This window comes from Falco biarmicus, chromosome 3, assembly GCF_023638135.1.
Source record: "Falco biarmicus isolate bFalBia1 chromosome 3, bFalBia1.pri, whole genome shotgun sequence".
In the NCBI taxonomy this organism is placed as follows: Eukaryota; Metazoa; Chordata; class Aves; order Falconiformes; family Falconidae; genus Falco; species Falco biarmicus.
Window position 1 is genome coordinate 118,465,134 of NC_079290.1, and position 20,874 is coordinate 118,486,007.

A 20,874-nucleotide genomic window follows, 5' to 3' on the forward strand; every position below is an offset into this window, starting at 1 on the left:
TTTCTCACGTGAACTCTTCAAGATGACCCACCGCCACCTGAGCGACTATTTGGGGACAGGGCGGCAGCACCTTTGCTCTCGGGGTGCTCGAGCTGCTGACCGCTCCAGCGAGGTGCCCAGGCCCAGAGCCAGGCCAATGGCACACACCGGGGACAGACGCCAAGCTCCATCTTGGAGGCCAGAGAGCACCGTGTAACAAAGGGATCCCTGCAGAAGTAGGACTAAGTCACCTGCTGACTGCACAGCCCTTTCAGCAGGCACACAGCGGCCGAGGAAGCGCTGTGGAGCTGTGGGAAAGGGTGATGGAGGGGCAGGGAAGCAGAGGGGCCAGCCGCAGCAGCATTCCCCATGGCCTCGGCAAAGTACCTTCATGCTCTTCCAGGCAGACAGGGCTGCTCCCTCCCCTCTGAGCTCAGCCCTGCTCTGCTCTAGATGGGCATTCATCTCACCATTAAACTCTTTCAGAACAGTGGTCTGGCAGGAAGCTGAGAAGACAGGCTGTGACCAGCCCCCTCCTCAGCTCAGGACCAGCAACTCTAGCTCCTGCGGGCAGTGATGCCAGCAGCACCACGGCCCTGGACTCTGTGAGCAGGGGAAGGCAAAGCTGTGGGCAGCAGGACAGCTGTGGCTGAGCAACCCCCGGCTGCAGCTTTGGTGAAAAGGGCTTTGCCTGGCCATCAGAGGGACATGAGCAGGAAAGAGGAAATGAGCTGAGAGATCACAGACCCTTTCAGGCAGGGTTATTCATTAGAAAAAATAACCCTGCTCCCCTGCAGGCACTGGCCAGGGGAGCAGCGGAGCCCCGAGTCCCTGGGGGGGATGTCTGGGGCGAGGTGCGGAGGCGGCTGGCAGTCCAGTCAAAGGGGCAGGTCCATCCTGGCCTTGCGGCAGGCAGGGCTGCAGGCAGGCTGCAGGCAGCACTGGGGCTCACTTGTGCTTGGTGCGAGGGAACTCCTTCCTGCCCTTGTCACGGCCCCCGAAGTAGCGGACCCTGTGGATGGCCTGCAGCTGCCGCTCGATGGTGGCCCTGATGTCCACCTCGTCTGGGATGTGGACGTAGCGGACGTTCCTGCCAGTCACAAAGAGCTCATCCAGGTGGGACACCGTGCCCTGCCTGTCCGTGAAGGTCACCTCAGCCAGCCGCACATTCATGAAAGCGTCCACATTGGTGACGCGCCCCATGGCCGTGCTCTCATCACGCAGGTCCACGGTGGTGACGTGGCCGTGCAAGCCCTGCAGCAGGATGACCAGGCTGTTCTCGGCGATGGTGCGCTCCTTGACGGAGTGGCTGACCTCCATCACCGCGGCTGCCGTGGGGAAGAGGGAGACGCCATGCTGCGCCCTGGCTGGGCGCCCACCGCTGGGGAAACCCACCCTCCTCCCCTTGCACGCTCCTGTGCACACATAGCACCCCTTGCACGCTCCTATGAGCACACACCACCCCTTGCACGCTCCTATGCACACATACCGTCCCCTTGCACGCTCCTATGCACACACACCACCCCTTGCACTTGTATGCGCACACACCACCCCCTGCACGCTCCTATGCGTGCATACCACCCCTTGCACGCTTGTATGCACACATACCATACCTTGCACTCTCCTATGCACGCATACCACCCCTTGCACGCTCCTACGCACACATACCGTCCCCTTGCACTCTCCTATGCACCCACACCACCCCTTGCACGCTCCTACGTGCACATACGATCCCTTGCACGCTCACCTGCACGCTGCCCCCTCCCAACTCGCTCACGTTCTCCCCCCCGCCCCCCCCCCCGCCCCCTGGGGCGCTCCCCGCCTGCTCCCAGCACCCCGCCCCTCTCCCCCCCGCCCCGCGTCACGCTCGCTCTCCACGCCCCCCCTTGCACGCCCCCGTCCCCCCCCTCCCTTGCACGCTCACCAGCACGCCGCCTCCTCCCCTTGCACACTCGCGGGGCCGCCCCTCCCGCCCCGCCCCGCGGCCCCGGCGGCAGGAAGGGGCGGCCCCGCCTGCGCACTGCGCCCGCCCGGCCCGGGGTCCCGCAGCGCCCGCAGCTCCTCGCCCTTGCCGGCGCTGCCCGGCCCGCGGTCCCTCAGAGCCCGTCCATCAGCGCCAGCAGCTCCTCGCCCTTCCCGGCGCTGCCCGGGCGCGGCTCCGCCACCTCCAGCTCCCCCATGATGCGGGAGAGCTCCGCCCGCTGGCCCGGCTCCTGCGGGGACAGACACCGCGCCTCAGCCCGCCGCACGCACCCACTGGGAGGCACTGGGACGTGCCCAGCTGCCCCGCAGCCCACGCAAAACGGCGGCAGGCTGGCCCCGCAAGCGGGCAGCGCTCCACCGGGAGCTCGCCATTCCGTTTGCCAGGTTTCAAGTTACTAAATAGCCACCAAATCCACAGGCTCGGCAGAGAATACTGCCGGGGCTTATTTATGAGCTTCACTGAAATAGGAAAAACCAGGTATTTTTTAAGTCACTACTCGGGGTGAAACTCTGTTCTTAGCAAGGCAGAATGATGAGGATCAAAATGGGAAACACACTACGTACCTGTGTGGCTTCTATGTTGATAACCTTGTAAGATAACTCCTCTGGTCTAGTCAATGCAGCGTTTCTTGATTAAAAACATGAAAAGAGTGCTTAATCTCATGAAGACATGCAAATAAATTATAAAAAGCAGATTTCATGAGGCTCCTCTAGGCATGAAGTTTGGACAACGTCCCCATTCCTACCAGGCAAATTAGTGTATGGACCCCAAGTTTGGAGACTTTTCCCCTGTCTTAGAAATTTTTTATGCCAAGTGTTCCCTGTCCTAAATTTTTTTTATGCCAAGTGTGGAACAGCAGGAATATCTCTGTAGTTGAGATTAAAAGTAGGTAAAGACCTTCTGCAGAAATCATGTCTCATTCCCCTTGTGCTCCCTGCCAGGAGGGGCCTAAGGTGTTCAAACCTGTCAGGCTCATCACCCCCATAAGTTCTATTCTTATCTCCAAAATACATAGATGTATTTGGGGGAGAAGCAGAAGGGCTGATGAGATGTCTCCGTTCCATGGGACAGAACCTTCTGCTGACTGCCAGTGTCACATGGAGAGAACACAAGGCCATGCATCACAGGAGACACCAGTAAGGGCAACGGCTCTCCTTCCTGACAGCTTTAATAAAAAGGTCAAGCCAGGGAAACCGCTCCTCTCCTGCTCCTGTAGGGACCATCTGGACCCCAACAACAAAATGCTAAAAACCTGCTATCCCTTCCCCAAAGCTGTTAAGGGCCAGATTTAGTCTCCTGGGCTGTCCACATGGCACTACACCACAAACCCCAAACCAAGAAGGACTTGAGCATACTCTTCCTCCTCGTCGGTTGTGAACAAATTCAGTCGAAATCCTGTCTCACTTCCACCAGGTTTCTGGATCTCCAGACCTCCCAGCAGCCTGGCCAAAAAGTTCAGCTCTTCTTTAGCAAGAGGGTTAGGGACTATATTCTCCTGCAGAAAACAGTGATGGGGTCATTGGTCAGGTTACCAGGGAGATGAGGACTGTAACCGTTTTTGTGTTTTCTGATACTACATAAATGTTCTTCAGAGTGATAAAAATACATTTCTGTATTGTTAGTGGTACAGACTGTGCAGATAACTAGCAATTATCAATTATACATTTAAAATGGTTGCTTGAATTTATAGACCCAGGACAAGATAATTTTCCAGCTAAATTGAACAGCTGAGAAATCTGTAAAACCAACTTTCTGTTTTCTGATGAGATTAAAATAGGAAGGGAGTACACCATTGCATAAGCCTGCATGTAAGATTCTTTAGGAAAATGTGCCCTTCCCCTAGCTCAAAGGGGACCATGGAGGACTGGATGAGGCTCTGCGAAGAACAGAACAGGTTCCCCCAGAGTTAACTTGTAACTGTAGACTAAAAATATAGTTATTGTTTCCCTGAGACAGAAGATGAACAAAGGGGAAGACAGTGCAACTGTATAGTAAATGATTTGGAGATGACAGATGTGGGCGTTCCATTCAGTGACCCCATCTATTAAAAGACAAGGGAAGCAGAATGTAAAATCTGGTGGATGTGGTGCAGCTGCTCAAAGGGAACGCTCCCACCATGTGTGACCGGTGGCAAGACTCACTGGCACAGAGTAGTCAGCCAGTTAGCCAGTGACAGGAACAGAACAACACTGACCTTTGCATGGGATGCCAAGTTTTTGGATGATCCTGACATGTGTGTCTCTACTGGCCGACTAACGCTGTACCTAGAAGGACAGACACATGAGGAAGAGCAACCTGTTACTTGTATGAGATACAGGAACTGGAGGAAGCAGCACAGTATCAATGATTTTAGGATATTTTTCTGAAGACTGTAAATAACTGAAATAAGAAGTTACAGTTCAGTTTTATGGGGTATTGATGCATTAAAATGTGTGAGCGACAAAGCTGTGAGAAAGAACACTGCTCTATCTTATTCTTTCAATGGAAAAATTAAGACAAGCATGGAGAAAAAGAAAGGATTTCTTCAATGCAGTTAAAATTAAATTATATCTCACATAATAAGCAGCACCAGATGAGAACACTCTTTACTCAACTCTACTGTAGACATAAATCAAACTTTTGCTCTTCTCCACAGCTTTTTATACACATCTGTCCACATGTGTTCTGTTTCAGGACATCACTTTGTAAAAAAGTCAAGCTGATAATGGCGAAAGAATCAAAAATACAGAAGGCTGAAGACATGCTTCTAAACAAATCCATAACCATCAACTTTTACTTCATGTTTCTATGTAGAACAAAGCTTACTTACATATTTGTTCCAAGTTTGAGGACTCTGTCTCCATAAAGATCAAAAGATCCTTCCCTTTGTGGAAGAACATAATTTCCACCAGTAGTGAATTCAGTTCTTTTAACTTCATCTCCATTGTGATTAAACATCCTTAAAAACAAATAATTATCGAAACATACTGAGTAGTTTTATTATTGATGTTCAGTACTGACTTCCTCTGCTTACTGCACAAGAAAAAGGGAAACAAAACCCTATCCTGTATGTTGGTAAATGCCTATTTTATTGGATAAGTTACTAATAGCTAATTTACTGGAATAGAGAATGCCAGAAACAGCTTAGTATTTCGTTGCTGGGTGACTTAAGTCTCAAATCCTACCCTTTAAATAGTATTTACTGGAGGTTCAGCTATCCATGCAACATGAATGACAGTCTCAGCTCGATTCCTATTAGACCTCCAGGACTGACTGCTCCTCTGTGAGCAGCCGTACATGCAAGGCGCTGCAAACGGTGTAAGCAGCGGTTTGGAACTCACCTGATGAGCCCTGGAACTTCTGTACCCCAAGGAACAGGGCCCGATATCGGCAGCACAAAGCGACCATTAGAGTTTTGCACTTTATCCTTCAGAAAGATGGAGACCTGCAAAAGAATATTCCACCTCTGAGAAAATCACTTAAATATCTTCTGATCCAAATTCTTTTGAAGTCCAACCTTGCAGCCTTCCTGTCTGGATTGGGGTAGGTTTCCTAGGGATCTTGATGTATATATAGAGACTATGGTACAGGTCAAAGCCAGTAATGTAGAACTGTGGTCCAGAGGATGGGCACATTGATATGTTTAAAAAAATATGTACTGCTTATGCACTTGAATATGATAAATTTATTTAGAGAATATTAAGCCCCATGACTTCAAGCTCAGGTTCTGAGTTTGGTATCGGGTTTCTACTAAAAGGAAAAACATATTTATCAACTAGCAAATCTGTAGCAGTAGAGATTCCTTTTTTCGTTACGTTTTAGAATTACTGAGTATTATTATAGTAGATGTGCTCAATTTGTGAAATTCTGAAGGCTGAAATTACAAGCACAAGACTGAAAACCGTAAGTAACAAAACCAAACCTACAGTGTAATTAAAAAAAGACACCTTTGCCTCCTAGCCACAAGCTCCCTTTTATTCTTACTGACTAGCTGTATTGGGCTCTTACCCTTATGTGCATGTCCTGAAAAAAAATGAGGAGCGTTTGCCTGATGAGCTGAAATTCACCAGCAGAGAGACAGCTGTATGTCTGGAAAAGAAAAACCATCATATAAGGCTTCGCACATGTACCATGTCCAACCCTGGTAAAGGTGGAAACAAGTGTATCAGAATAGTGCTGGCCAAAAATAGTATGTGTGGCAGGGGAAGCAGAAATTATATAAGGGGGGGCAACTAATCATTAATTATTATCCGTGACTAAGAGTCTGATTTAATTTCTGCTGAAGTCAGTGGAGACTTTGATCAGGCTGAATAAGCAATGTATTGATTTAAACAGGCCAGTAAGATAATAACACTTGACTTGTAGACATCTCCCTCTCCAGAAGCCCTTTAGAAACATTTCATGACTTCCCAGAACTTTTAACATTTTATGAAACAGTTCCCTTTCACAGGAACACTCATATTCTTTGTCCAAAAAATTACAGCAGTTACACAAGCAAAAGTTGTTAACCGGGAGGCGGATTTGTTTCCCTCAGGTAAAAAAGAAGGGAAGGTTATTTGGACAGTTCTCTGAGGTTGAGAACATGCCACCCTCCGCACTTGATGTGGCACTTGCTGATGTAGTATTTAGTCTCTAAGATTAGCTTGAAAGAGACAAAAAAAATAAATATCAAACCACAGTGTGTCCCACCATTTTTCCATTTTTCTAAGGATTCTTACTTCAGTCAGCTGTCGGAAAGTTTCATCCACCTGGTTCAGAATGCCAGGGGCATCACGTATGAAATCCTTGATGGCGTCCAGGTGGTTGAATGTGACCAGCAGAATGTCTTTGGGCCGAGGGCACAGCAGCACTTGGTATTTGAAAGCCATAGTCATAAGGTCATACAGCTGCAAAATAACACGGGGAAGTTTTGGTTCCATCGCAACAGAGTGTACACATCGCATAGGTAACTTCACGTTGATGTAGAAAGGGATTTAGACACTTAGCCTAGCACCTGCCTACGGTAAGAACCATTTTAGCTTTGTTTACTAAGCAAATAAAACCTCTGCAATCACACTGTCAGCCCTCCTGCTGGTCTCTCCAACTGCTGCTAAAACTACAGCCCATGAAGCAACACCAACACCCAGGTAGAGGTCTCTTAAGTAATCCACTTCCTACAATTTTTTTCAAAATTGTCTGCTGGATATGCTGTTTGCAAGCAAAAATTCTAACACCTGCAACTGCAAACCAGTGAGTGTCAATACAGAAATACATACATTTATATACACCCACATATGTATGTTTTTAATATATATTTAAAAATCCAGTAAAGAATGCTTACTAAACCTCTTAAAAATCAAACATTTATTTATTAAAGGAGAAATAATCAGTTCTGAAGTATCCGATCCTACCATGGATTTCCCCAAAGCTTCCTTGGCTGAGATCCATTTTTACAAAGAAAGCAAATGGAAAGAGGGCCCTTACAAAATGCTTCAAAATTACAGTGATGTAAAGCCATGTACTAATTATGGCAATCAGAAACTTGTGAAGGGTAGCACAGAAGACCAGCATGGTCAGGACTGGGCAGGTGGTCTTTTTTACCTTGTCCATGCTTGCCTGGTTCAGTCTCATGATTGAAGCATGAGCTAGCCGGTCATACACTGTTCGCAGAGCTTTCTTGGAATAGAGTTCCTGTGGTTTAAACAGCTCTTCCATAAATTTTTTATTGAACATGGTTGTGATGATGTCATTCATAACTGCAAAGACAAAGAGTCTGTTTTTGCTGCAGAAACAGCACATTCATCTGGATTCATTCCACACTGAGAACCTGGACACTGACAGCTGCGAGGATTGACATGAACGCTTACCTGTGAAAACCAGGTACAGAGCCTCAAAAGAAAAAAGGAGGAGGAACATCACTTCCTAATGTCAACGTTTTTCTCCATCCCACATTGGCCTGAGCAAGCAGCATGATTCCTGCTGACTGTCCCCAGGGGCAGAAATGCTACATGAGCTGCAGACAACAAACCTTGTTTTCCAGTGGGAATAGGACTGGTTTTGTCGCCTCGTTTTTACAGCTACAGCTAGCACTTCTCACTTTTTAAATAATTTGTTTATAGGCTACTCTGACACGTATCATCTATAAAAGCTGCAGTTCTTCCTAAAAAGCTGTTTTGCATCACTCTAGATTTTTGCAGGCTATAGCTAGCTGACTCTGCCTGTTCTCTCTTTAGCCTTTTACACTATTAGTCTATTTTTCCTTCTCAACAGACTCCTGAATGATTCAAGGCTCCTTCTAGTATTTGTTTCAAACGGTTTAACACTGGCAAGTATTTAAGGAAGCACTTACAACACTGGGATCTACGTCAGGCCACTCAGGGCTCTTACACAGCAACATCTGCAGATAGTAAAGCAGTTCAAAAGCACAGAACTCTAAACTTCCTGACGTGCTTCATTTTTTTATGTGTAAATTTAGACATGGAATTGTTTCACAACTTACTCAAGAGTATGCAGAGATCACGAGTGCTGAGTATAAGGGCTGTGCTCTGTTTATTGAGCTTTTAATGCAAAGAAGATAGAAAACATTTTGCAGTGATTCAAGCAGATGCAGTATCTTAGCTTTTGTATGGGACCTGATACTTTTATTATTTACCTGATACATTCTACAGAGTTATCATAAATAAGCATTTATTTCTCCATAAAAAAATGTTAAATACAATTTTTAATTCACACAGATTACTGTACAAGCATGAATTTTCCTAAGCAGATGACTCTTGCTGAAGCTCATAATGCCAGCTGATTCTTATGGCTTAGTAAAATCTGAGAGGAAGTAAGGAAAGAGAAAAAGGAAAAAAAAAAAGAAAAAGTGAACATATACAAAGTGGTAGTGATTAGCTATTTGAAATACTGCTATAATTATTCACTGGTGGGTTAGACACCTGGCTTTTCGTAACTGTGGTACTGAAGCTACACAAACAGCCAAAGAAAGTTAATGTCCCAGTCACTTCATCTTTTCTTAAGATGATTAACTGTCTGGGGAGCACTGCCAGATATGCTGTGGGTCCTGAGAACCTAGACACGGAGAGCTGTTTTCCTGTGCCTCCTGATGCGATTCTCTGTACATGCTTAAACCTGATGTTTACAGTTTTTTTCCTACACCGGTGTACGCTACTGGTAACACACACATTTCAGCAAACACACTGTATCAAACAGGGCTCGCTAGTTTTCCTGCTTTACGGACCCAAACAATACAGAGAGATCTCAGCACAGCTTCTGAGCAGCATAGATGACAAATGAGGAAAAAATCTCTCCTCTTCCTCCCTTCTTTTCAAACAGACTGTCCATAAAACAATCCCTATTTGCAGTCTGAGGCAAAAATTCTCACTTTTAGTGGAGAAAACAAAATACATTAATATGTATTAGTACATATTTATTTTTGCAAGTAATTGGTTATGACAAAAATAAGAACTGTTGCCTTATACTGCTATCAAGAAAAATATTTTTTAAGTTGCTTGGATATGTTGCCCGCACAAAGGCTTCTCCTCCATCTTTGGAGAGTCACCAATAACCAAAACTGTCAGGAGACAGACAACGTTCCAGTACGCTGGCTGTGGCTGGTAGATATTCACAATGAAATCGGAAGATCTGTGTTAACCACACACCCAGCCTTACATAAATTATCTTCTGAAATTAAGACCTCTTGTATTGGCTATAAAAAGAACCGAGAAAGACATAAAAAAAATCATGGTAAAGGGCAAATCTGACACAGTACGTTTGATAATGACACAGCAAAGAGATCTGAAAGCCCATGTAGTCCCTAGGGAGATATTTACACCGTTCTAACAATGGAAAATAATAAAGAAAGGAGTGTTAGCTCAGGGAAAATGGCACGCCAAGCAACACAGCATAAAAGCAATTTAGCAGAGAGGGGTTTCATCAACTGGGATGGGGAGAGGGAAACCAAGTATAGACAATGCAATGGACAGAAGAGAAGCTGAGGATTTATGGTGGTTTTCACCTACACGTGCCATGTGTCACTGGTGACACACGTTCCAACTTCTACCATGCTGTCATGTAACACGGCTCAGATGCATGACATGAGACAGGGGGGTCTTTACACCTGGATTATGCTCGTGCTTCTTGGAGGACATTCAAGGCAGCAGCAGGGATGCTATGAGTTCAAAACAGTCACGCGTTTGTAGTTCGTAACAAGGTCAAAGGCAAGCAAAACCGCCTTGTCATGGCTTCATCAGCAACAGCCTCGGCTGGTCACTCTGTGTGACTCTTCAGAGATCATCGCCCCAAGAGCAGTGTTCGTAGGCAAACTTGTTCTCTGACAAGACAAGCTGACTGTTCAACACAGGATCTGCATCTCTGCCACTACTACCTAAATATGACAAAGTGGGCTTTTATACAACTTGTCATTTTGATGTGATAAAAGAAGATATGGAATCTTTTAGACCTCTGAGATATTAAATGCGGGGAAAAAAAGTGTTCTTGGAAACGGCATGTAATGGTAGCAAACAAAAGCTGGGGCAAACTCATAGGATATTGGTATTTGCCTTTAGTAAATATTCAAAACATACAAACGATGCTTATTTTGTAAAACATGAATTGTAACCCTGATCTCTCTTAAAAAAGGGCTGCTCAAAAAGGCAGCGAAAGTGCTATGCATGTTCACCTAGCAAAAAACTTGAGATAGTTTAAGGGATTTATTTCCTCATTCAGCTCCTTACTACACCCCTTTGCTGGAGGCTACCGTTCCAAGGCAGAGTCCAGAAGGAAACCCATGCTCACAGCTCAGCGCTGCAAAATCCTGATGTCTCAGCCCAAACTCACCCTCAGGGATAATTTCAGTCAAGATGAGCTTGGCTGAAGGGTGAGCACCTGCTTCTTTGTGATCACTCTGCAAGGGTGATGACTACTAGCAGAGGTGGATAAGCAGTTAGGATGGAAATGCCTTAAACTTTCCTGGAATTCACCTGTCAAAACCCTAAGCAATGAATTAGAAAACAAATTTAGAAACATGCAGTATACATAATAATTCCTGCATTTAAGCAGAAAAAACAACCTTCACAATGCTCACATAATTATATGCTTGCATTAATACAAAGCCAGAAAAAATACAAATATCTTTTTGGCTAGAAAGACCGCTACGATAAAAAGTTTTGATCTATTTCTAGTCTTGGTTAAATAAGCAACGTATTTTTGAAGCCATATGATTTTGAGATACTGTCTGTTTTTTCTAAGATCTATAGCTAAAGTGCATTTTAATGAACAGGTGCATATTATTATTCATCTTTGACGCTATGACTAGAAGGCTGCAGGAACAGCATACGGTGTGTTCACGTACAATGAGCCTCATGTGTGCATGTAGTGGTGTTTGTCTACTGCATGCAGCTAGCAGATTACAGTACCTCGTTTCCTGTCCACATCTGTCCATTCATCTACACGAAGCATATAAAACAAAAACATCAGTTCAAGAAGTAAGAACAATAGTTTCAAGGAGAATAAAAGAAAGAAACTAAAAAAAAAAAAAAAAGAAATCTAACTAATGGACTTTGTTTTTTCTCATCAGCATTCAGCACTTAAGAGGAAGGAACTCTTCAGGTACTTGACATCTTTCACCTTCGATGAGCGCACAGATGATGAAACCTTGCCCTCCCCTTGGAAAGGATCTCGTTGCTTCACCAGAGATAGAATTTTACCCTTGACTGAATCTCAGCACATTTTGCATTGAGCTTGGAAAGTTTTCAGCTGTTTTTTTGCACTTATGAGCCAACAACATTTGAGTGAACAGTTTTAAGCATTAACAAACACCTCAGTGGGGACGAAACCACATCTCAGTACAATTTGCACCCAGTTTTTTGGGAGGTAAAATACACGCGTGGATAAACTAGCACAGATCTAATTCTCCTGCTGAGATATGCCACCAAGTACGGCTGATTTAGTTGAGGCTCTAACGTTAGACTTCCACCCAGAGCAGCAAAGTTTTGCGGGATCATTCTCTGAAGACATGCGAATAACTAAGACCGCATTGCCGTTGCACCGTGGCGAGGAAGCTGCTTGCCCAGGCCTGCTCCTACCGGCAGAGCCTGCGGTGCCCGGCCCCCCCGCACCCCCGCACCCGGGGCGGGATGCCCGCCTCACGTTACGAGGCCGTGCGGGGGAGCGGCCGGTCGCTGCGGGGGAGGGCGGGGAGAGCCCTGCCCGGCCACCTGCAGCTGCCCCTGCCCTCGGGGCACCGCGCTTCCCGCCACCGGGGGAGGTGGGGCGCCGCCGCGGCCCCGCACCCGGCGCAGGCCGCAGGCCCCGCACGGCCCGGCCAGGCCGCGGGAGAGCCCCGAGGCCCGCGGGCAGCCCGCACCCGGCGCAGGCCCCCCCGGCCTCCCGCCGCTCACCTTTGCGGGCCTTGTCGCCGGGGATGCTCTGGGCGCGGAGGCGCTGGTCCAGGATGTACAGCATCTCCCCGCCCAGGTTGAGGAACAGCAGCGGCAGCGTCCGCGCCGACATGGCGACCGCCGGCCCCGCCGCCGTTGCCGGGCAACCGCGGGGCCAATCGGGAGGCGCCGCCTTGGCCGCCCGGGGTGCGCGTGCTAGCCCTGCCCAGCGCGCGTGTAAGCCCCGCCCACACGTGCGCGCGCCCCGGCGCGTGTGCAAAGCTTGCCCCGTGTGGGTGCACACCGCGGCGCGTGTGCAAGGCTCTGTGCATGTGCGTGTGTGCACCTCAGTGCATGTGCAAAGCCCTGTGATGTGCGCGCACCCCAGCGTATGTGCACAGCCCATGTGGGTGCACACCACAGCATGTGTGCAAGGCCCTGTCTGTGTGCATGCATGCACCCCAGCATGTGTGCAAGGCCCCCAAGCGCATGTGTAAGGCCCCAGCCACATGCACCCCAGTGTGTGTGCAAGGCCCTGTATACACACACTCACCCCAGTACTTGTGCAAGGTGCCACCCACGCGTGTGAACACACCCCAGAGCATGTGCAAGGCCTGGTACATGTGTGTGATCACACTCCGGCACATGTGCAAGCCCTGCCCACGCATGCATGCACCCAGCGCGTGTGCAAGGCCCCACACGTATGTGCACACCCCAGCACACATGCAAGGCCCTGCACACACATGCATGCACCCGTAGGCCCCAAGGAAATTTTAAAATACCAGTTTCATCAGTTCTGGTGCATGAGAACAACTAAAAAGTTTATAAGGAAATGATTAAAATAATTTTAATATAACTAAGAAAAAAAAGGGGGGGCTGAGCGCTGCCTGAGGTGGGCCAGCCACACATGCCACTGCTCAGAGGAACATGGGGAACGTTGGTGAAAGCCAGCGGGCGCCACCATAACCGTGTCAGTAACTCCCTCGGTCACCACCACCAGCACCTGTGGTACGAGCAGCCCCATCACACTTGGGGACGGCAGAGGCACAGGGCGAATACAGACGTGTCAGTCTGCTGGGAAGTTACAGACTTGGGCACTAACGCCATTTCTACAGCTGCCGAGCTCCGAACCAACCCGCGTTTCCCTGCCAGAAGGAACAGCACTTGGAGCCACTGTCAGGGCTGCTTTGTTTCCGAACAAGCAGTGTTTCGCCTCATTCTGTCTCCTCATTTGCCATCCCACAGCCCAAATCCCTGACAAACGGTGCTGAGCGGCTGGGTCAGTGCTACCTGACAGCGCAATCCCGCAGGCAGCAGCAGCAGCCACGCTTGGAGGGGTTCTCACGTAAAGATGCCCCTGCCACGGGGCGGTGAAGTCCCCCAGGCCCTCCTGACAGATCGAACTGCTCACACCAGCCCATCAGCCTTAAGCTAAACTTTTAAAACGCTTAAACCGCTCACCGCGCTTTCCCAGGTGCTCGTTGCGCCGCAGACCCCGCAGCACGCACGTAAGCAAAGAGGCTTTAGGTCTTTAGGCAGTTATTTATTGTTAGGGAGACCGGCTGCGTCAGCCTCCACATGCCGCTACACGGGCGTCCCCTCGCACTGCGCCTGCTTCTCCTCCTTTGCCGCTCTCGCTCTTGCTCGCCGCTCTCTCCTCTGCTTTAGTTTCTCAGGTGCTTTCAGCTTCTGCACCTCCTGAAAAACCTGCCGGAGGAGCACAAGGAGGTGAGAGGAAGAGAAAGACAGAGCTGCCTGCTGCTGAGCAGAGCTGCTCCACCACTGCTGCTACGGACCCCAGGTGCAGTAACTCCTTCCTGCGTGCTCCCTCCGGGCCACCGGCCAGCCCTGCTTGCAGGGTACCATTCTGAGTATCCCGCGACAGCCACCCACACTTTGGGTTACAATTTCATTGGACTGAAATTTAGGATTTACAGACTGAAGGCACATCCAGCTTCTTGATTATACCCAGATACACTGCACACAGCTGCTACACCAGCGTATTTAGAGAAATGACAGCAGGCAGTGGGTGTAGCCACGTTTATCCCAAAGCTGCCATCCTGTTTGTCTCACATATTAGTTCCCACATCAGACTTTGAATAAAAGCTGGTTTGAATTGTACATTTCTGAGCAAACCAGCAGCACAACCCGACGTTCTCAAGCACAGTAATGCTGCAGCACGTGCATCGTTGCCCACTATGTAACTGCCTTTTGTGGAGCTCTTTGCCTTTCAGGGTGAGGTTATGCTTTTCTCTATAAACATCATCACCTCTTAAAATTCAAACCCTTAATTAAAAGCGCCCACCCATCAGTCTTTTCTCTCTTAACTGCGCTCTTCTCTAAAAAGGTTTTTTTCTACTCCAGCTATGTGGTGCTCTCTCCAGACCACTCCGTACCTTGAGACAGAAAGCCTTCTTCACAAGCCAGCGCTTGGTGATCCTTCTGCGGTAGGGAGCGGGCAGGGTGTACTTGATATTCAGCTGCTTGCAGGTGTTTTCAAAGGTATCATAGCGGACACGGCGAAGATACGTAAGTAGTTTCTTCCGGCGATCTATATCCATCAGCATGCGACGACGGTTACTTTTATCCTGCAAAGGACTTAACGTTCACTAGATTGCAGACAGATTATTCTTCCATTCCAATAAATTACTTAGAATAGACCAGATTATGGCTGGAAGGAAACAGTCAGGTTAAGGACGGTATCTTAGAGCAATTTTTCTTGGCAGACACTGCAAGCGCATTAGGTCACTACAAGATCTGAGAAGGCTTAATTTGCTTTTCACTGAAATTGCTTTCTTCATTTTGTGCCTCCACCTTCACCTTCATCCCCCAATGCTGAAGGCTGCTTTCAACTTGTACACAGGTTCAGGCGGTGACAAAAGCTGCAGTGGCTTGGAGGCAAAGGCTGTAGGGAAGGCCTGCTGGCTAAAAACTTCACTTCTCCTGAAATGTATTGTTCCAGAAGTAACACAGAAGCACTTACCTTTGTTTTTCCAGAAATTAAGTGTGAAAATAAAGTGTGACTTGGCTCTGTCTGACTGTTTGAGTCATATCTGCGATGCTTCAAATTTCAGCTCTGAACCCAGGCAGCTTTAGGTAGGAAAGTGGTCATTATGACATTAACACAGCCCTGTCTGCTAAACATTTTCATAGGCAGAACAAAGAATACAGCCGTGAAGTGATAACATTAATTATGTTGAAAACTAAGCAGTGAAGCCACATCTGCAGCATGGATAAATTCAGCTAAACTCTGTTCAAAGGTATCTGCTCAGCCATTTCCACCAATCCAGTAACAAAAAAAGAACACACTCCACATTTCAGCTAGTCAGAATGTAGCTGTGACTGAGCCAGCAGTTTCCCACACTGGCACAGGGAACCGTTATAACTATTTCATAAACCTTCTTAGGAAAGCCATAATCCCCAGAATTAAAATCCTTTTGCTCTAAACTGAGAAAACAACCTGAACAGCTGCTCTCTCAGACGTGTGGGCTCAGATTACTGATAGTTACCTTGGGATGCTGCTGAAGATGTTCCTCGTAGGTGCGTATCTTGGCAGTCAACATAGCAACTATAAAGAACAGGCGTAAGAAGCCAAGTGAGAGCAGCAGGTTTCCAGGGTGAGACAGTATCATTTGCACTCCCTTCAAATTGCCAGCTGAGGACTGCTGCTCTAATGGGTACCCACTGCGCCACAGCGAGTATTACCACACAACCCTCCGCGTAAGCGCAAAACAAACCACAAAACATAACCTACATAACGAGAGTCAGAACTATTACTATTATGAAGCTGCTTAATTAAGAGGCTAAAATTTTAACAACAGATCATATGAATTTATCTGTAAAATGCCTCTTGTGCTCACTTAATTGCTGGTGACTTTATATTCATTTCACTTCACTTGGTTTAAGCTTTGGAGGAACAAACACAGATTAAGAAGTTCTTTCTAAAAGCAGCAGCCAGCTCTTTGATTTCAGGCTTTGGAGAAAGGTGCTGGTGGCATCCCGAGAAACTGAAGCCCTTTATTAATGACAAAGAAGTGCATCGTGGTCAATGGCAGTGTGGCCTTCATCCCTGCACTGTCCCTACGCTGTGCTTCAGCCAGAGCGCTCTAATGCACAGGGAAATCTGAGTTCTACGGCTACATCTAGTAGTTCATGGTAATGAATGCAGTGCAGTGCTACATGTCATACAAGCGCTTCAAGCGGAATGATGCACACTCTGCCTTTGAGGAGTGGATATGGACTAGGAACTTGGAAAGCACCCTAGATGGCATCTGCCAGTAAGCGCATACACTGCCTCTGCAATGCTCCCAAACCTCAAACAGGTCCTCCAGGGCATGCTGCAGGCTACCTGCTTCTCAGGTGCGCTCCTGAAGGAGATTCTCCTAACTGATACAGAAAACTTGAAGTGCTGGGGTGGGAATAGCTGAATAAAAGCAGAGATGTATCATCTGCCAACAATATCCTTCTACTTTTTTAACTTGCCTTGCACCTCAAAGGAGCCATTGTCGTTGGGAGACCTCCTGACCTTCTCCACCAGCTGCTGTGTCTTTATTTTCATCTTCTCCTTCTGTGGATAACAGAAAAGAGCTTGTCACTTTCTCAGGAACGCCAGAGGTCTGAGACACCCCAGCTCTCTTCCCCAATGCCCAGATAAAGGCTTTCTAATTAATAGCTTTACTCGGTGCCCATCACAAAATGCATAAGAAGTGCTGCACAGAAGGACCTGCTGCTTGCAGGACAGTGCTCAGAGTACAGCAGCGAAGCAGCACAAAAAGATCTTGGCTGAACACAGAATCGCCACTGTTGAAAGCAAGAGTCAAGGCATACCCTTCATCCCAAGATTACAGAAAAAGGGTGTTGAAGAAGCCCCGCTGCTCTCACGAATGGAGGAGAGAACTGAAGCTGATCTCACATGGCAGTAGCCTTTACTTTTTGCATCTTTTTAAGCTCACATGGTAAGCAGCAAGAAATGGTAAGATCTTTGTGCTACCTTATGATTTGCTTACTTTGTTTTCTGGGCATACAAAAAGTAAAAGTAATTTGAAGAACATCTGCCATCCAATGTACTGTTTTCTAGAACACAGGCCAACCATCAGCAGTAACATAACACAGCTCATCTCCCCTGTGATTGCCTAGTATTTTTCTTCTCTCATTTTAGTATGCAGTTATTACCATAAAGAAGACTGCATGATAAATTTTAAGACCATAACAGGACTTATCACTCATATATTTCATAGCCCCAGATTTGCAGTCACCAAGCAACACTTAAAAATAAAGTAAGTGAAGGGCATTTAACAATATAGGCATGTCTTACACAAATGTGCTCACTAAATCTTCCAGGTTTTTTTATGCTAGTAGAATGAAACTAACCTGGCTTGCCATTTCCAGTGACAACAGTCTTCTCACTACATCATCAACACTGCAAGGAGATTGCAGATTAGTTTATAGGCTAGAAAAAAAGTATATTTAACAACAGAAATGAGGTTAGGTTTTCAGAGCATACCAACTTTTCTCAGCTTTAATTTACTCTGCAAATTTACAGCCACTATCCTCCCCTCCCAAACCTGTCAGCCATGAACTGCTCCTTGCATTCCTAAGAAAAATCATGGCTGAGATTACAGAAGCATCAAGTAGTTTTGCTGCTGTGGAAAGCACAGTTATTTCAAATGATGATGGAAGTCTTATCAATTCCAAAAACACTATGTGTAAACTGGGTGCTGAAGATTAACCCCCAAGTAAGTGCTCAAGGACAAAATAATTAATTTTAACACCAGCTCCTTCAAAGATCCGTGAAAGTCTCAATTATGCCACTGGGGGCTCTCCATGCACCACACATGAGCTGCTCTGGAATCAAAGCATAAAAATGCTAAACTCCAGGTCCAAATTTCAGAAGCAGCCATGCATTTTGAGTTGTTTAACTACACACTCTCTACCACCTGAGTCCAAGAGAGGCATATATTATTTCTAAGAAGATTATTTCTAACATTTCAAGATTATTTCTTTTTTTCTAGGGACTACAAAGTTCATAGAAGATGCAGGCAATCAGCACTTAATCTTACATTAAGTAAACAAAACCCTTACATGATGCTAATCAGTGACCACTTTTGCACATTTGACTTTCAAAATGACTTTGCAGTTTTTGTGCTAAACTGCACACCAGTGACCACAGAGCACTAATTAGTTACTGAGCAGGTGGCAGCTTCCACATATTGTGGTTGTGTGTGTGTGTAAGATGCAAATCTCTGAAGAGAACAGTCATTCCCTTTCCCTGTATCATACCTATTTATTATTGGGACATTGGCATAATCTTTCTTCAGCATGGTGGGAGGAAGATCATCCAAATGGCTGGGGATGTCTACAAAGAGAAGATTAACATTTGAGGAAGAGCAGTACAAAGTCAGCGCTCTGATCATGCTTGCAAACTAGACCAAAGGAAACGAGTTGCAAAGAAAATAAGATTGTATGCTCCAAACAGGAAGATAGAACTTGAGAGATCAAGCTGAGGTGGCAGGAATTGCGTGACTAATATTGGGTCCAGTCTCTTGCCTTTAGCACTCTGGATTTACAACATGGTGTATAGTCCACCAAGATCAGTGATCTCTTGCTAACAACAACTGCTACTTTCCCACACGTTCACAACCTGCTGAACTTTCTGAGTAACTTTCGAGCTTGCAAGGAATTATTTCTAGAAGCACTGAACCACAAAAAGGTTAAAGGGACCTTGTGAAGTTTCTAGTCCAATCTTCCCTTTAAAGTGGACCGTCATCATTTCTTTGTCTAGCAAAGCCTTGAAAACCTCTGGGGATGGATAGTCCACAGCTCCGCTGTGAAGCATGTTCCCATGCTGCACTGCCTTCCCAGTGAGAGTCCTTTTTCCTTTTTCCTTTTGTGCCCAGCTGGAACATGTCCAAGCTGCTTTTTGGGACCACCCCTCATTATATTGTTTGGCACTACCAAGAAGAATCTGGCTCCCTCACCCTTGTAATTACCCATCAAGAAGCCGCAGGACTGCAGAATCCTGCAACAGGGATTGTATTTCCTCTCTTCTTATGATGAGCTCTGCTGCTTTAAAGTGAAACCCACTAATTTCTCCAAAATACCCTCTCTTCCTGCAGCATTGGGGTACGACTCTGATAATGTCAACAGTAAAACATTTTGCCACATGGTCCCATTAATCCTGACATACCTTTCTTCCTTTTTCTCACAGGTCTGGCGTAACATCTGGCTGTCTGAATAAAGGGATTGCAAGCTTGACGGAAGAAAACAAAGATTTATCAGACTTGTGCACACTTTTTTTAGCTACATACAAATGAACCACTGCTCAGTCTGTACTAGAAAACTGGTCAGAGTACTTAACACTCCAAGGTGATCAGCAGCCAGCCAGGTCTCTTGTCCCAAAGAAGCGTGGAACAGTTCAGTATGATTCTCACATGGGTGCTAAAACAAATGGCGAAGCTGTGCTGCTTCAGGGTGATCTGAACCCAAATGATGGGAAGGACAGAGCAGCAGGAAGAGATTACAGACGCTGAGCGGACAGTGTGAGGGCTCCCAGGCTGAACTGTGTTTGTTTAGAGGGTTTAACTTGATGAACTAATTCAAGTAATTTCATGGGCGAGTTAGTAGGGCTGCTCTGCACTACGCCAGCGGCTGAGCACAGAGGCAGCGGGACCTAGAGACAACCTTCAACCGGCACAGCTCGATACAGATGAGAATATTCATCGGTGGCCTGACTTGAACTGTTCTTTGACTTTTCAAGAGCAAGCCCTTCCAACTGCTCTTTCAAGGCCGCTGCTACTGGAACCAACACCTGCTTCAGATGGTTCACCCGCGCCTCAAACATGTTTTCAAGTACAGACGTTGCCAGTCACAGACCTGCCAGGGAGCTGTGTGCAGGGGTCCCCGCGCTGTCCCGGGCCGCGGGGTCCCCCCCTGCTGCCCCGGGCACATGGGCCGGTAACGGCCTAGCCAGCAGCCCGGCCAGGCCCCCAGCCCGCACCCTGGCCCAGCTCACGGCAGCTTCGCTGACAGACCCCCGGCCCCGGAGCCACTCCCGTGCGTCCCCGCCGTGCGCGGGGCAGGGTCAGCGGGCGGCCCCCAGCCTCACCACCCTCCCCCAGGGCTTCGAGAGACGCCCCGGGGCCCTGCCCGCGCCCTGCCCCGCGAGCAGCACCCCAGGTCCCCCTGTCCCCTCTCAGGGCCGCCTCAGGCTCCTTCCCCCCCACCCCAGGCCACCCCCGATCCCGGGACCTCCCCTTCCCCCCTGGCCTCGGCTCCCGCCCGGCCCCGGCCCGCCGCCCGCCCGCCCGCCCGCCCGCCCTCCCTCCGCTTCCTCCGCCGGGCCCCGCGCCCCCATCCGCGCTTCCTCCCAGCGGCCTCTCCAGCGCGGCCGAGCTCCCCGCCCGCCTCACCGGCCCCGCCGCCGCCGCCGCTGCCCAGGCCGGCGGCCACGCCGCGGGCCGGCCCCGCCAGGCAGCGGCCCAGCGCCGTCCGCAGCGCCAGCATGGCCGGTCCCTCACGACCCCGCCGCCACGGGCGCCGCCATCTTGCCCCAGGCGCGACAGCCGAGCGCCGAGC

General features: G+C 48.0%; 3 protein-coding genes across 5 annotated transcripts; all 3 read right to left on the reverse strand.

Annotated features, from left to right (window-relative positions):
• Positions 1-711: 711 nt before the first annotated feature.
• On the reverse strand, positions 712-2,004 carry LSM10 (LSM10, U7 small nuclear RNA associated). 2 transcript variants are annotated; one of them, XM_056331397.1, is made up of 2 exons: positions 1,904-2,004; positions 712-1,307 (listed from the first exon to the last, which is right to left on the reverse strand). In XM_056331397.1, the coding sequence occupies exon 2, from the start codon at positions 1,297-1,299 to the stop codon at positions 928-930; it is 372 nt and encodes a 123-aa protein (XP_056187372.1). In that variant the 5' UTR covers positions 1,300-1,307; positions 1,904-2,004; the 3' UTR covers positions 712-927. The 2 variants fall into 2 exon arrangements, with proteins under 2 accessions (XP_056187372.1, XP_056187373.1); XM_056331398.1 differs by lacking the exon at positions 1,904-2,004 and adding an exon at positions 1,503-1,697 and having other exon boundaries at positions 712-1,443.
• A 53-nt stretch (positions 2,005-2,057) lies between these two features.
• Positions 2,058-12,479, reverse strand: OSCP1 (organic solute carrier partner 1). 2 transcript variants are annotated; one of them, XM_056331395.1, is made up of 11 exons: positions 12,322-12,478; positions 11,338-11,367; positions 7,523-7,677; positions 6,661-6,828; positions 5,951-6,031; positions 5,284-5,387; positions 4,773-4,901; positions 4,158-4,227; positions 3,319-3,458; positions 2,527-2,590; positions 2,058-2,192 (listed from the first exon to the last, which is right to left on the reverse strand). In XM_056331395.1, the coding sequence occupies exons 1-11, from the start codon at positions 12,431-12,433 to the stop codon at positions 2,076-2,078; spliced, it is 1,170 nt and encodes a 389-aa protein (XP_056187370.1). In that variant the 5' UTR covers positions 12,434-12,478; the 3' UTR covers positions 2,058-2,075. The 2 variants fall into 2 exon arrangements, with proteins under 2 accessions (XP_056187370.1, XP_056187371.1); XM_056331396.1 differs by lacking the exon at positions 11,338-11,367 and having other exon boundaries at positions 12,322-12,479.
• Positions 12,480-13,822: 1,343 nt separating this feature from the next.
• Positions 13,823-20,874, reverse strand: MRPS15 (mitochondrial ribosomal protein S15). Its single transcript, XM_056332505.1, has 8 exons — positions 20,709-20,874; positions 19,487-19,549; positions 18,580-18,655; positions 17,671-17,719; positions 16,783-16,867; positions 15,810-15,868; positions 14,697-14,888; positions 13,823-14,007 (listed from the first exon to the last, which is right to left on the reverse strand). Exons 1-8 carry the CDS (start codon positions 20,800-20,802, stop codon positions 13,885-13,887), a joined length of 741 nt encoding a protein of 246 aa, XP_056188480.1. The 5' UTR covers positions 20,803-20,874; the 3' UTR covers positions 13,823-13,884.